We start from the raw sequence: 15,809 nt of genomic DNA, 5'->3' as shown, positions 1-15,809 counted from the left end.
ATGCATGCACAGTAATGCTAATGTTGTAAAACTTACCAAAGGGAAGGAAAAGTCTACTGAGAGGCCTGTGAGAGCTACGACCTCTACACGCAAAATATGCCCACCTGTAGGACTACAACTACAGGCAGTACTCGGTTATCCGACACAATGCGTTACTCAAAATGGCGTTGTAAAGCGAAACATTGTAAAGCGAAACACGCTTTCCCATAGGAACACTGTTTAAATGAAAGGTTCCATCCTGAAGGCATTTTTAACACTAAAATACACCAAATATTTTATGCAGGCAATAAGATATGCAGCACACACATAAATTATATAGTGTACAGGCATACCCCGGTTTAAGGACACTCACTTTAAGTACACTCGCGAGTAAGTACATCTCGCTCAATAGGCAAACGGCAGCTCACGCATGCGCCTGTCAGCACTTCCTGAACAGCAATACCGGCTCCCTACCTGTACCGAAGCTGTGCGCAAGCGGGGAGACTATAGAGCCTGTTACAAATGTGTTATTTACATCAGTTATGCACGTATATGACGATTGCAGTACAGTACATGCATCGATAAGTGGGGGAAAGGTAGTGCTTCACTTTAAGTACATTTTCACTTTACATACATGCTCCGGTCCCATTGCGTACGTTAATGCGGGGTATGCCTGTATATACTCTATTATATATATAATATAACATAATAAATAATATATAATATAGTATAATATAATATTATATAGTATAAAATTATATATATACGCTCTTACGACGCTTTGCAACGTTATTTATGTGAATGTGTATATATATATAGACACATACACAACGTTGCAAAGCGTTGTAAGAGCGTTGGATAAGCCATTTTGGCATTGTAAAAATGAATATAGGTATGCATTGCACAGCGTTGGATAAGCCATTCGTTGTAAAGCGAAGCGTTGTAAAACAAGGACTGCCTGTATTTGGGGTTCTAGCGAATACAGTGACAACAGCTGCAATAGCGCCTCCTGAGGTCAGGAAGAAAAATATACCTGATGGCCCCAAAATGGAGGACAAAATACAGCGTTCCTGTAATGAACCCTACCCCACAGAAGAGTGGCCCTTCCAGTCCGATGAGGAGGAAGACATCTCTTATGGGGGACCCAAACCGAGTCACACCCACAAAACACCCCAAGAATGGTGGGGGTGCCTGAACTCGGTACGAACCGAAAAGACCGCTCCCTATGATGACGAATATGATCGGCAGGAGAAAGAGCGGGAGCAGTGGATCACCGAATATTTCCATCAGCTATTACAGTTGCAAGAAAAGCCAGGTGGATCCAGTGATGCTGCTAAAATTTCAAATGAAGATGGAGACCCCAGTATCCCTGAGGGGACGGTGTCATCCAAAACAAAAAGGCAAAAAAAGAAAAGCGGTTCTTCACTTACCGTGGAAGGAACAGACACATCTGCAGATCTTGCGGAGGAAAAGAGGGTCCGAAATGCCCTGCAGCCTAGAGAAAATGGAGAAGTCGTCCCGCGGATGACCGAATATCCAGAGGGCCCAAGGTAGAAGTCATGTACCCCAAAGAAGTGTCTGTCCAGTGCTAATAGTGAAAAAACTTCAACCAACCATCCCAGGGAAGCGGAGCCGGAACCGGTGAGTGACGATCCCTTGACCAGCCCTGGGGATGCCCTGAAGGTTGCCAGGCGTGACTGTGATCGGCTACGGGAAAATAACGTGAAGCTACAGAAAAATGTGCTCACAATGTACTCTTTGGCCAGGACAGAATTGGACGATCTCAAGACTGAGCTAGACACTGCAAACTCTACTATTACCGCCATGGATGAAAAGCAGAGCCAATCTGATAAAATGATGGCTAAGCTGAAGTGGAAGTATGAGGAGGCACTGAAGCAGATGACAGTCTTCCAGCAAGAGATGCACACTCTTCGCCTAGAGCTGAATGCCTCACAACAGGAGTTCAACAGTGTCCGGACAGAGGTAGACGTATCTCAGAAGGAGGTTCATACACTCCGCAGAGCACTGGATGCCTCACATCATGAGATCAACAGCGGCCGCAAAGAACTGGAAGTCTCCAGAAAGGAACTTCACAGTCTCACTGAGGAGCTGGACATTTCAAAGAAAACTATCCTACATCTTAACTTAGATCTCAAAGTCTCTCAGAAGGAGCTTCAGAGCCTAAACCTGGAGATGGAAGTCTCACGCCAGGAGACAGCCCGCCTCCAAGCAGATGTGCAAAAATGGAAGGTGGACTGCAAGGAGGCCCTGAATAGTACAGAGACTGGAAAAAGAGAAAATTTAAGATTAAAAAAAGAAAATTCTGAGTTGACAGAACACGTCAAGGAAATGTTTGAAGCAGAGCACCGACTGCAGAACCAACTGCAAGGTCTGCGTACGCACCTCCAGTATGCTGAGGAGAAGCAGCAAACGCTGCAGGAAGAAAAGCTACAGGCTGCTAAAGAGGTACAAGCGCTGCATGAACGTCCGAATACCCAGTACGTCCCCACAGAGCAGTATGAGGAGCTAAAGGCCACGCTGCATGTCACCAGAGCATCATTGGAGGCGGAGCTTCGATACCAGGTTACTCTGTATGAGAGGGAGCGTGAGAAGGCTCAGAAACTGGAGCAAGAGCTGGAGAGACAGAGAGACTGTTCCATTCCCTTGAGTCAGTACACCAAGGAGAAAACAGACGCAGCGGCAACCTTGACGACAAAAATTACAGAGCTCCAGAATATGAAGGAGACACTGATACAGACTCAGATAAAGCAAAGTGCGCAGATAAATTTTCTGAGAAGAGACTTGCAAGACGCACTCAAACAGATTGAGACTCTGCAGACCAGTAACTTACAGATTCCTCCAAAACGGAAAAAGGTATTGGCTCTGCCCAAGCACCGGTATCTCACAGTAACTAATGCCCGTGAGGACAAGGGTACAGTGAGAATTGGGGACTCCACGCACCTTCAAAACAAGATTACGAAGTTTGAGCCACCTAAGAAAGCACTAGCCAAACCTACAGCTGCCCAACAGGCAACAAACAGAGGTAGGAGTGCATAATCAAAGCCAGAAGAATCCTTAGCTGAGGAAGCTGAAAAGATAGGACGTTCTCTGGAAAGGGAGGTGGAGGTGCAACTCAGTCCCAAAGAAGCTGAACTGGCGACTCCATTGTGTGGAGGAGGTGCAGAAAGACCGCTTCAAGAGCGGAAAACTCTAAGGGCTAGTCTTAACTGCTCTACAACTGTTACCATACAGTTTATCTACAAAAAGAGGAGCGCCTGACGCAACGGAAATCTCATGACCACGCACGCGATAAAAAGACTTTACTTGGAAAAAGTCCTCCTCGAGCAACTGAGGAGTGCTGATCTCAAGCACCTTCGGGAGGAGACAAAAATAAACTGGAGAAAGGGCTCCAATCCCAGCGGGACAGAGGGTTCTCTTCCTCCATCCACTCTCATTCAAGTCACAGAAAGATCTCGAATGAGAGTGGAAGGATGGGCTTTGGCCGTGGTAAGCCCGAGCTTCCCACAAACAGGGGAGGTATGTAACAGGGGACTTATTCCTGTTCACAAATGTGCCTCTAATCCAGCAGTGTGGTGGTTAACTGCTGGTAGGCAATTAACTAACACCACCTGGATGATTGCAGGTGGTAGAAAAAGCCTGCCTTTGAGACAGGAAGAGAGACTCCTTAGCTCACGTGTGAGCTGAACAAGGAAACAGAGCAGAGGTTCTTGAGTCTCCCAGGAGAGACTGACCAAGAGAACACAGATCTCTGGAGCTGACAAATAAGACTTCTAAACCTGGATGCTGATAATCCGGAGAAAAGGCAGCAACCCTGGAAACAGATAAGACTTTATTTTCCATTGACTGTTGTCTGATATATAAATAAAACTTGCTCCACTTTGGCATATATGTATCCTTCTATTCCAGCCCCTTTTAACTGGGTGGCTACCCAGGCTATTCATCAGCCCAAGTCATATAGATCTATATATATATATATATATAGATCTATATGACTTGGGCTGATGAATAGCCTGGGTAGCCACCCAGTTAAAAGGGGCTGGAATAGAAGGATACATATATGCCAAAGTGGAGCAAGTTTTATTGGGCTCACTATTTCTCTGATGTTGATTTTTGCAGTGTTTAAAGCGACAGGCACAATAAAGCCTTGTTTTAATTTCACCTTAAAACAGTCTCCATTATGTACCTCTGCACATGTCCTCCTACAGGGCGACACGTTCTTCCCAGTGCGCACCATGTTCTTCCACACGACAAAGACGGTTGAAAACATGTTCTTGGAAGCCAACCATGATACGTTGCAAGTCATTAATCGTCCGAGCGTGGGTCAGGTCTGTTCCGGCGGGATCCATGGTAGGGCCTGTTTATTCTGTCAATTGTTGATCTCCACAAATAGCATAAAATCCCATGGTGCATAGGGAATAAGGGATACAGGAGCACAAAAATCTAGTCGGGATAGCAATCCAGACTAGAACAGAAACCCACAATGGGGGCAACAAAAAAAAGGTGGGACAATGTATAATCCCAAAATGATAGCCTAAAGTGCCCAACGACGCAAAACAAAAAAAGATTTATTCAGGAACAATAAAGAATATAACCATAAATGTAGGGTATACATACAAATGTATTTACAATTGGGTGGGGGTGACACAGTGTTTAAAGAAGGTAAATGGGGCTCCTCTAAGGCCCACCATGGTACCCCAAATACGTGGGAGAGCTAATCCCCAAATCTGTATGGTATAGGATATGGAGTATGTCCAAATAACATATACACAGGGTTCCTATGACTGAGCTCTGATGATAAACTGAAAGGATGCTGGTAGCTTTAAATCACACTGTGAGTATACAGTTAGGTCCGGAGTTATTTGGACACTGACACAATTTTCATAATTTTGGCTCTGTACGCCACCACAATGGATATGAAATGAAACAACCGAGATGCAATAGAAGTGCAGACTTTCAGCTTTAATTCAAGGGGTTGAACAAAAATATTGTATGAAACGTTTAGGAATTGCAACCATTTTCATACACAGTCCCCTTATTTCAGGGGCTCAAATGTAATTGGACAAATTAACACAATCATAAATAAAATGTTCATTTTTAATACTTTATCAAGAATCCTTTGCAGGCAATGACTGTTTGAAGTCTGGAACGCATGGACCTCACCAAACGCTGGGTTTCCTTCTTTGTGATGCTTTGCCAGGCCTTTACTACAGCTGTCTTCAGTTGTTGTTTGTTCGTGGGTCTTTCTGCCTTAAGTTTTGTCTTCAGCAAGTGAAATGCATGCTCGATCGGGTTGAGATCAGGTGATTGACTCGGCCATTGCAGAATATTCCACATCTTTGCCTTAAAAAACTCCTGGGTTGCTTTCGCAGTATGTTTTGGGTCATTGTCCATCTGTAAAGTGAAGCGCCGTCCAATCAACTTCGCTGAATTTGGCTGAATCTGAGTAGACAATATATCCCTATACACTTCAGAATTTATCCGGCTGCTTCTGTCTTCTGTCACATCATCAATAAACACTAGTGACCCAGTGCCATTGGAAGCCTTGCATGCCCACAATCACACTGCCTCCACTGTTTTCTACAGATGATGTGGTATGCTTCGGATCATGAGCCGTTACAAGGCTTCTCCATACTTTTTTCTTCTTATCATTCTGTTACAGGTTGATCTTAGTTTCATCTGTCCAAAGAATGCTGATCCAGAAAAGGGCTGGCTTTTTTAGATATTGTTTGCAAAGTCTATTCTGGCCTTTCTATTCTTGAGGCTTATGAATGGTTTGCACCTTGTGGCGAACCCTCTGTATTTGCTCTCGTGAAGTCTTCTCTTTATGGTAGATTTGGATAATGATATGCCTACATCCTGGAGAGTGTTCTTCACTTGGCTGGATGTTGTGAATGGGTTTTTCTTTACCATGGAAAGGATCCTACGATCATCCACCACTGTTGTCTTCCGTGGACATCCAGGCCTTTTTGTGTTACAGAGCTCACCAGTGCGTTCTTTTTTTCTCAGAATGTACCAGACTGTTGATTTGGCCACTCCTAATGTTCCTGCTATCTCTCTGGTGGGTTTTCTTTTTTTTTGCAGCCTAAGGATGCCCTGTTTCACTTGCATTGAGAGCTCATTTGACCGCATGTTGTGGGTTCACAGCAACAGCTTCCAAATGTGAATGCCACATCTGGAATCAACTCCAGACCTTTTACCTGCTTACTGTAATTGATGATGAAATAACGAAGGAATAGCCTACACCTCTCCATGAAACAGCTTTTGAGTCAATTGTCCAATTACTTTTGGTCCCTTGAAAAAGAGGGGGCTACATATTAAAGAGATGCAATTCCTAAACCCTTCCTCCAATTTGGATGTGAATACCCTCAAATTAAAGCTGATAGACTGCACTTTAAACCCATATTCATTATTTAACTGTAACTTGAACTTATTTTGATACACAGCCGAAATAACAAAACTTGTATCAGTGTCCAATTATTTCCGGACCTAACTGTATAAGTTGTGGTACATACTCATACAAGAACATACATATAGCAACATCACCCAAACATATAGTTAAGATGTCAATTCAAAGAATACCATTGCAGTGGCAACAAAGTATGCGATCATGGAAAGTGTGTCTGAGTAAACAATCCTAAAACAGACAAAGCATGAAAGCAGCTCTGGCAGTATATATGTATATGACTAAAGACGCTGGGGAATTGTTGATGTTTGGCTGGAATAGATCCCAGTGGCAGGAACAGCAGGGAGTGTGGTCAGGGTCACAAGCAGAGGTCGGAGGCAGGCGGCAGATAGCGTGGTCGGGGTCACAAACGGAGGTCGGAGGAAGGCGGCATATAGTGTGGTCAGGGTCACAAGCAGAGGTCAGCAACGAGGAGACTGGAACAGGATAATAGCAATAGCAACAGCAGTAAACACAAGAACCTAGCAGGAGCTGAGGAACCAGTATAAACAGGCACTGACAGACAGGAAGAAGTTTATATAGGCAGGATGAGAGTAGAGCACAGGTTCAGAGGTGTCAGGTTAGAGGGTCTGGAATGTTCCTTGACAGAGCTAGCAGAGCAGCAGCAATCCCAGTGGACAAGTATGTGTATATACTCTATTGCTGTTTGTCTCACCTGGTATTCTAGGTACTTTTCCAGCATAGGATTGCTATCTGCCAGTTGTTTCTCTATATCTTTAATATCTTGTGTCTCACCTTTTTTAACGTCTATGTGTTCCCGGTGACAGATATTTTGATGTTCCAAAAAACGTTTTTCTGTCTCATCTGTCGGATCACTGACCACTTGAATGGGTTGTCCAGGGACACAGGCTGATTGTGTTATAACCATAATTGGTTGTTCACCCAACTGAAGAGCCTCCTCCCTCCACTCATCTTCCTCCATACTTTCAGACCCCAGTCGAGCATCGGGGACATGTTTGGTGAGGCTGAAAAAGGGGACTCATGCCGTGAAGCTTCCGATGAGGCACCTGGTCAATCAAAAGTAGGACAAGGTCAGTTAATGTCGGCAGACAAGATGTGGTTAGCTCTGCATGAGATAAGAAATAACTGTTACATGGCTTATGCTTTTTGGACAGTTAAATAGGTCATTATAATGTTAGAGAAGCTATTTGGCAGAACCAAAAAGGCGTCAAGCTTAAATTTAGTGCAAGATCACTCAAACACCACCAAGACCACTAACATCCACGTGGTCTAGGTAATTTTGCTGTGACCAAGTCGCCACCGTCGTTTAGCCGCCACTCACCTCACCGCAGGGACATCTCGCTGCCGGCCGTTAAGCCGTGAAGGTAAGTCGCTAACAGTACTTCTTACCCTAAAACCCCTTAAGTTAACTTACCTTATTGTCGAAACGGCCGGCGGCTGTGTCCAGCGGCGAAGCGGCTGCAGTGAAGGGTCCCTCAAAGGCAAAATTCCTGTGGCAACTTGGTCATGTCCAAATGTCCGATTCCGCATCCACGAGCTCTGGCCGATACACCATACAGACATGTGTAGCCTCAATAAAGCAAATGTTTAGTAAAACAGGCAAATTAAAGCCTACAGAGACTGTGGGTGTGGGGGGGGGGGGGGAGAGAAGGAAGGTGGAGAACAAGAGAGAGAAGGGGTGGGGTGGGGGGGAGAGGATGAAGGTGGATAGAGAGAGGGGGGAAAGAAGAAAGAGGGAGGAGAGAGAGTGGGTCGAAAGAGAGAGAGAGAAGAGAGAGAGAAGGGAGAGAGGGTGGGAGAGGGGGAAGAGATGGGAGAGGGGGAGAGGAAGGATAGAGAGTTGGTGGAAAGAGAGAGAGAAGGGGGATAGAGGGGGAAGAGACAAGGAAGAGGGGGGAGAGAGTAGGAAGAGGATGGAGAGAGAAGGAAGAGGATGGAGAGAGAGGGAAGAGGATGGAGAGAGTGTGATGTTGGCATGCTATTTGTGAGTGTGACTTGCCTTCTGGAACTCTTTTAGCCTCCTGAATCATTCTTCTCCATGATAAGTGTGACATGTAGGAAAGTAGACGTGACGCTTTGTAAATGGACGGTTATTTTCTGGCCAGTAATTTTATTGGCAATGAACGATGTTTGTGTTCTCATTCTTCATACGTGTGAAAGTATTACTTGTTACTTGGGTAAAGAGAAGAGAATGTATACGTATAGTGTTTTGACTGTATGGGACACTAATGACCTGAAACGTTTCATGTACGTAGATATAACTCAGTTTGATTTTGTACGTGTAAATATGATTAAACTTGTTAAGAAATGAGCCCCCAAAACTATAAGCGACACTTTTTTTTTTTTTTTTAACATTGGTGTTGACAATATACATGGCTGTGCTCAGGCTCTCATACCCTGTCAGGGTGCTGGGTGCTGAGCGTAGATGGAACAACGAAGGACGCCGGGAACTTTTATAGTGTAAACAAGAGCTTTATTGACAGCCGTTGATAGTGCTCTTCACATAAAAATATTCTTTCGTTACACACACAAACTGGTGACAATTCAGTGTTTGTGCAATGCTCTTTCCCTAGATAACGCTCACTCGTTTTACTCTAGGAGATACTTATACTTCTTAGTTTTCGTGTTGGCTTCTGGGATTAGCCCTGCTCTCTCTCATTGGGGTCAGTATCCCGGTGCTGAATGCTGGACACTAGGTCTGAGTTAGCTGCGGACCTCCCTGTTTGGCCGATCAGACAATGCCCCAGGGCTACTACTGGGAGAGCAGCATTGGGACATATGCTTCCTCTTGGCAAATCTAGCGGGCGGGGGGGGGGGTGGTGTGTGTGTGTGTGTGTGTGTGTGTGTGTGTGTGTGTGTGTGTGTGTGTGTGTGTGTGTGTGTGTGTGTGTGTGTGTGTGTGTGTGTGTGTGTGTGTGTGTGTGTGTGTGTGTGTGTGTGTGTGTGTGTGTGTGTGTGTGTGTGTGTGTGTGTGTGTGTGTGTGTGTGTGTGTGTGTGTGTGTGTGTGTGTGTGTTTCAGATCGAGGCTTGGTATGGTTTCAGATCGAGGCTTGGTATGGTTTCAGAGCGAGGCTTGGTATGGTTTCAGAGCGAGGCTTGGTATGGTTTCAGAGCGAGACTTGGTATGGTTTCAGAGCGAGACTTGGTATGGTTTCAGAGCGAGGCTTGGTCTGTGTTGGACTCCTCGGCTTCCGTATTGTTTTTCTGACTGTCAGTTTGTGTTGGCGGCGCCAAAGAACCCGGAGCCGGTTCCTGGAAGAAGACGGGGTATCGTCAAGCGTCACCATGTCCAGCAAGAAGGCCGGCACACCGATTCGGGACCGCTCGGTGACCCCGGACGATCAAGAGAACAACACCGGCGGTGGCTTCGGCGATGGAGACAATGTGAACCGGCGGGAGATCCGGCATCGGTACCGGGAGCTCATTCACGGCGTGCAGCGTGAGCGGGGGGGGATTTATTTGCAGACATACAGTTCCACCTCCCTTATTTAAAAGATGCAATCACTTGTAGGAGCACAGTGTACTAATGGCAGTGACATGTTTAAGGGGTCAGTCCCTCCTAGGGGCACAGTGTACTGATGGCAGTGACATGTTTATGGGGTCAGTCCCTCCTAGGGGCACAGTGTACTGATGGCAGTGACATGTTTAAGGGGTGAGTCCCTCCTAGGGGCACAGTGTACTGATGGCAGTGACATGTTTAAGGGGTGAGTCCCTCCTAGGGGCACAGTGTACTGATGGCAGTGACGTGGGTAACGGGTCTGGTGATCGATGCCTTCTTTACCGAAATCTGACACACAAGTATCCATATTTTTTTTTTTTAATGTTATTATGTAAATCTGATGAGCTGATGCTAGGGAGAGGTGTGATGCTCCATGGCTTCTCTCTTTTGTCTGTCATAGTGCTGAGTTTGCGCAGGCAAACTCTAATAATCACAGGGTGGCATAAGGGTAAGCAAAACACTTGAATGACAAACCGTTCCCCTTTCAGAGGCCCAATAGAAATTATATTTGTTATACATTTCCAGAGAAACAGTATAAGCAAGATATTTTCTTTTAGCAAACTACTTTTTGGGTGTGGGATAGCACCTTTAACGCTTTCACTGCCAGCAGAGTCTTCACTGCGTTGCTTTGCAATATAAAATATATTCACTTTTCTAAATAAGGTCCCAATACTTAAATATTTGAATTACTGCCCGGGTCACTACTAATACTTTTATTTAAATTATCTTTGACGTTGGTTATGTATCAACATGTGTGGTTTTCATCAGATCTTTTCACTTCTGTTATTTCTCAGGTCGCCCTTATTGGGAGGATGTTGCCCTCCTTTGATAGGACAGAAGATCCTTTTTATGATATTTGGGTCCTCTAGCTGATTATTCATGATCCTGTAATCATACTGCTATAGTCTGTCAGTGGTGGTCAACTCGAGTACTCAAGGGCCACCAACAGATCAGGTTTTCAGGATATGCCTGCTTCAGCACAGGTGTCTGTCAGAATGATTGAGCCACTTGTGCTGAAGCAGGGATATCCTGCAAACCTCACCTGTTGGTGGCCCTTGAGGACTGGAGTTGGCTACCCCTGGTCTAAGTACTAGGCAGTGGCAATAAATATTTAATCTGGTTTGTTTCCCAACAATGAGGGCACATTTTACAATTCTTGAATGAAACTTGGCATTTCTTACCTCTTACAGTCCGACATTGTATGGAGTTTTCATCTGCATTGTGCATGTGCTTTTCTATGTAAATGCTTTCACTGTATGGCACTGTTTTCTGATGTGACATCTATATTCTGTCTGGTTTATACACCTGGTATTCAGTATGCCATCTTTCAGTGATCTGATTGTATGCATGATCTAGTTGGGACAGGGACCAGTCAATAAGGTTTCACACATGATAGGTGATGAAGACAAACACAAAATAAACTAATGCTACACAGTGCTGGAAATAAAACTAGAAAAGATGTGTTGGTACATTAAATGTATTATACAGAATTTCTTGCTGTTAATTATTTTTTCTCATTCCCAGTGATTTTCGGTAATCCATTATTGACTTTGCTGACTCGTGGTCACTGGAAGCTTGTAATAATATTTTATAATATTATTATTATTATTAGAGTTGAAGGATCAATGCTAATATCACTGCCCTTGAATTGGATGAACCCAGTTCGAATCCCTAGTGACTGCTCTCCTTGTGACCTTGGGCAAGTCACTTAATCTCCCTTTGCCTAAAAATTTGATAGAAAGATCATTGTGCTTTCGAAAATTCTGTTTTCACTGGTAGCGCCATATAAGTATAAAATCATATAATTTTCCAATGGTGTTCCTTAATGACTGTGATTGAGCATCAGTAGCGTATTGCTTTTAAATGTGTGCTCTTGGATGATAACATGCTTCCTGTGCAGATAACCGAGAGGACATGCTGAGCTCCAGAAGTAACAAACTAACAGAAGCTCTTGAAGAGGCCAGCAAAATCTTCTCCGGAGGCAAGTGACCAAATCCAGTCTGTCAAATGATAGCATAGTAACTGTATATTAGGCTGTGTACCTTGTGTCCACAATGTTAAATCATGTTCACCTCCTGGGAATGTGGATCTGTAGGCCGAGAGACTTCTACCTTAACAGTGAAATGATTTTGAGATCTTTCTTTCCCAGTGTACCTTGTCCATACTTTATTTTCCCCACACTTGAATGTGTATCTTCATATTCTATGGCTTGAATAAAATATGTTAATACTAAAGTTCGAATATGGAATTAAAGTCTCTTTTTTTATCAACCATTGTGACAAGTAAATATACCCAGAATTGCATCTATCTCCTGTACCTGATGGTGACGTAGCGAAAGCAAGACACCAGGGTTGTGGATGTGTAAGCTGAAGTCCTTTCTCTCTCCTCATTCAGTATGTCGTGCGAGAGAAGCGGTGCTTGATGCTCAATTCCTCGTTTTGGCATCAAACCTTGGGAAGGAGAAAGCCAACCAGCTTCATGCAGATATGACCGTGTTTGATCCAACATCATTTGCAGAAGATCTGGTATGTTGTATTTTGAGTGTTGCACAGGTACTTGGATTTTAAATGAATGGGCTGTGTCACGTACGGCCCACCTGAGAGCACGTGACCTGCACACGGGACGAGGGTTAATATACGCAAAGGTCCCTCAAATGAGTTAACATCTCACCTGAATCCGTTCCAATATACCACTGTCACGAACACCACACAAGTGAGCACGTGACTTAGATTACAGAAAAAAGTATTACAAGAACATACAATTACAATAAATGCAGAACAGTTTCTCAAAATAAAAAAGGAACATAAACAGAACACCCTGTACATTACCCTATGCCATAGGTTTTCCTCTAGAGAGGTCACTGGTTCAGGAACATGAGATTCACGTGTTTGGTTCAAACGCACCTCTGTTGAAATCCAATTTTCATAATCTTTGCTCAGATTTAAATATTCTTTCTTCCCATGAAAACCACATAAGCCCACCCCCTGTTGTAAATCAGCTGTGAGAAAAAAAACCTCCTACAAAATGACGTTTAAACTAACCCCAATATCTAAACGCACTCTTAACTTTCCATAACTAATACTTAGACACACGTGAGCTAGATCAATACATTCAGGCGCTCATGGCGGACGCAATGAGACCGTCTTAATCCTAAACCTGCGCGACACATGAATATCTGTTCCCCAGTACCTGCCAGACCTCCCGTATCTGGACCCCTTGCGCTCGTCGCCCTGTCACGAATGCAAATATCACAATTGTATACGTCCGCATCACTGTCAAGTCCCTGATTCCATATTTCATATCTTGGGATGGCATACGATAGGCCCACCCCCCCTGGCAATCCATAACCTCTTCCAGAGAATGCTTTGAAAAACCTTTGGTTTATGTCAGAGTCCCTGTCTGGCAGAACTTATGTCCTTATCTCTAGATAATATCAGGGTTTACCACTAGGCCTGCAGAAGGTGATAACATACCAAAAAACCCTCTCTTTCTACTTTTAGCACCCAACTTCAATCAAGCCCCTTTGAAGCTCCCACAGATTTATAACAAGTCAGAAACCCCAAATATTATATTTTTAAACCTAACTGGTAGCACCATTAACCCCAGAAGCACCAGATGGATTAAAATATCTAACTATCTCATATTATCATGATAGGCTGTGTGGTTTCATCCAGCACGGGAAGGTGTCTTACGGCAGAAGAGTGCTTAATAATTATGGACCCTAATCTAAGCATGTATCCTTTCTTTCACTGTAGCTGTCATTCATGGGCATAAATCGTTTGGAAAGCGCAGAAAGTGACAGTGAAGATGAACACTGTGCCAGGGGATATTTGCCCGGAGATGCCTGGCAGAAACTGGGAACAGAAGCCGATAAATTCTTCAGAAGGACTCCAACCTTTCATTACATGTGAGTCCTGCCCTAGTGTCATCTCTATCCCAAATATATATATGCCGTTTAATAAAAGTATTAGTAATTGACTATACGAGTTCTTGGCTGGAGAAGGTTTAATGCTGGGAATGCTATGTAACCAGGCTGTTCTGTGGTTGTTCAGGTTAGGCTCATTCAACACCGAACCAGTTGTTCGGCAGAAGATTGAAAGACAGCGGAAGAACAACAAGATAGAGGAGAAGAGAGCTATGCCGGCACAGGTCTGTGGTTCTGATGGATCAATACATTTAACATCTATGGAACTTGCCTTGTGGTGCAGCTGAGGTTCTGTTGTTGTTGGCTGATACTTTAGTTGTAAACTTACCGAGCCCCGGGGCGCATGAAAGAACCTGTATTGTTAATTGTGTCACATTCCTTGGTGCCAGTACTTGGAGAATGTGAGCTATGAGACCGTGTTACATTTCTCATTTCATGCCGTTCTGCATTTGATCTCAAGTGCATTAATGCAGTGTCAAAAGTTAGCAGCTTGCTGGTGTTTTTATACCTTTTTTAGATCTGTTGCCTTGGTACAGTCTAGCAAACACCAAATGAGGTAGATTTTTCTTTGCCCAGTAGTCGGTTACAGCTATGGAGACCAATGTAAACTGTCTCTAAATTACATGGGCTGTGTACTGGGAATTATACATGGGGGAACATACATTAACAAAAGGCAAAAAAAACATGATCATGTAATCATATATATTGAAGCATTTTTTTAGTATTTTACTTTTGTCAGATCAGCATTTGAAGATCATAAAAATGGTAATTCCATTGCAAACACTGGAAGTGGTGGTTTCTCTAATATAAGTATGTTAATTTATTCTTTATCTAGTCTTGGTCAACTGCTGGTGGAGCAGTCCGTGAGCCTTTTACACGAGGCATCCTGCAGTAATAATCTTTGCAGTTTTCCTAACCCTCTGACAATCAGCATTTGTTCTACTGATGTAATTCCATTATCCCACTAGCTATTGCCCACCTATATTGGGGGGGGTGGGGGGGAGGAGGGGGTTGGAGGCGACCTAATGATTACATGTTGGCTTTAGTGAGGTAATTTGGCAAGGCACAGATTGGTCTTCAGACCCATAAACCCCCAAGTGTCAGCGTTGGTAGCTTTTTTTTAGTCACATAAGTGCAGATTTGTCACACACACACGGTGCTGCTGGGTCCTCTCTTTAATGTCTTCTTATTCAAATGTTTGGTTTTTAGTTGAACAAAATGGACGAGTCTCACCAAGAAGCCACAGAGAAGGAAGTCGAACGAATCCTGGGATTCCTGCAGACTTATTTCAAAGAAGACCGTAAGTAGTTAAGAGAAGGGCGCGGATCACGGCTAAGGAGAGCCTGGCTTCATGTCAGATAAACGATGTTAGCAGGTCACATCTCGGGGCTTCAAGAGGGAAGCGGGTGGGAATTATGGGCACCTGGATTTAACGCGCACAAATCTCTCATTTGTTTAATTTTTATATCATTACGTTTTATCGTTTCTGTGCTTGAAAACACTGCAAAAAGAAAACCTTCCATAACATGACTTTTTTGGTGCCCATCGGGACTTTATTTTGTTTTCACGTCCTTATTTTGCTTCATATCATATGAAACCAAAGCTGAACATATTGGGTGTAATTGGCCATATAAAGAAGCCCAACCTCTTTCACTGTGCTGGAGCTCTGGGCTCTGATTCCACGCTGCTTATTGTGTGTGTTCAACACTTTGTCCCTTCTCCTCTGTAGCGGACACCCCCATCTCCTTCTTTGATTTTGTGATTGATCCAACCTCTTTTGCTCGCACAGTTGAGAACATCTTTCATGTCTCCTTTATAATAAGGGTGAGTGCCTATGTATCATTTGTATGTCTATAGCGCCCTTGATGCAGGCAGCGCTTTTATAAGAGAAGCCGTACACTACAGGGAATTATAATACGATAAGTGCAGCAAACCTAAAATCAAGAAGAAAATCCCTGAC

The 15,809-nt window shown here is 43.9% G+C and overlaps 1 protein-coding gene and 1 long non-coding RNA gene across 3 annotated transcripts in view; one reads left to right on the top strand and one right to left on the bottom strand.

Moving 5' to 3' along the window:
• Nucleotides 1-4,176: 4,176 nt before the first annotated feature.
• LOC142501759 (uncharacterized) lies at nt 4,177-9,438 on the bottom strand. Its single transcript, XR_012803568.1, has 3 exons — nt 7,839-9,438; nt 7,119-7,470; nt 4,177-4,378 (listed from the first exon to the last, which is right to left on the bottom strand). It is a non-coding gene; the product is annotated as an uncharacterized LOC142501759 (long non-coding RNA).
• Nucleotides 9,439-9,557: 119 nt separating this feature from the next.
• NSMCE4A (NSE4A component of SMC5/6 complex) overlaps nt 9,558-15,809 on the top strand; it is a 10,593-nt gene continuing 4,341 nt past the window's right edge. For both annotated transcript variants that reach the window (XM_075612107.1, XM_075612106.1), the window contains exons 1-7: nt 9,558-9,864; nt 11,825-11,905; nt 12,319-12,449; nt 13,680-13,831; nt 13,977-14,073; nt 15,059-15,149; nt 15,579-15,673. In XM_075612107.1, the coding sequence (XP_075468222.1) occupies nt 9,573-9,864; nt 11,825-11,905; nt 12,319-12,449; nt 13,680-13,831; nt 13,977-14,073; nt 15,059-15,149; nt 15,579-15,673 (939 nt within the window). In that variant the 5' untranslated portion in view covers nt 9,558-9,572. The remainder of the gene's footprint in view (nt 9,865-11,824; nt 11,906-12,318; nt 12,450-13,679; nt 13,832-13,976; nt 14,074-15,058; nt 15,150-15,578; nt 15,674-15,809) is intronic.

This window comes from Ascaphus truei, chromosome 8 (genome assembly GCF_040206685.1).
Source record: "Ascaphus truei isolate aAscTru1 chromosome 8, aAscTru1.hap1, whole genome shotgun sequence".
NCBI classification, from domain to species: Eukaryota; Metazoa; Chordata; class Amphibia; order Anura; family Ascaphidae; genus Ascaphus; species Ascaphus truei.
Note: the sequence above shows the minus strand (reverse complement) of the source record. Positions and strands in the feature narration are given on the sequence as shown.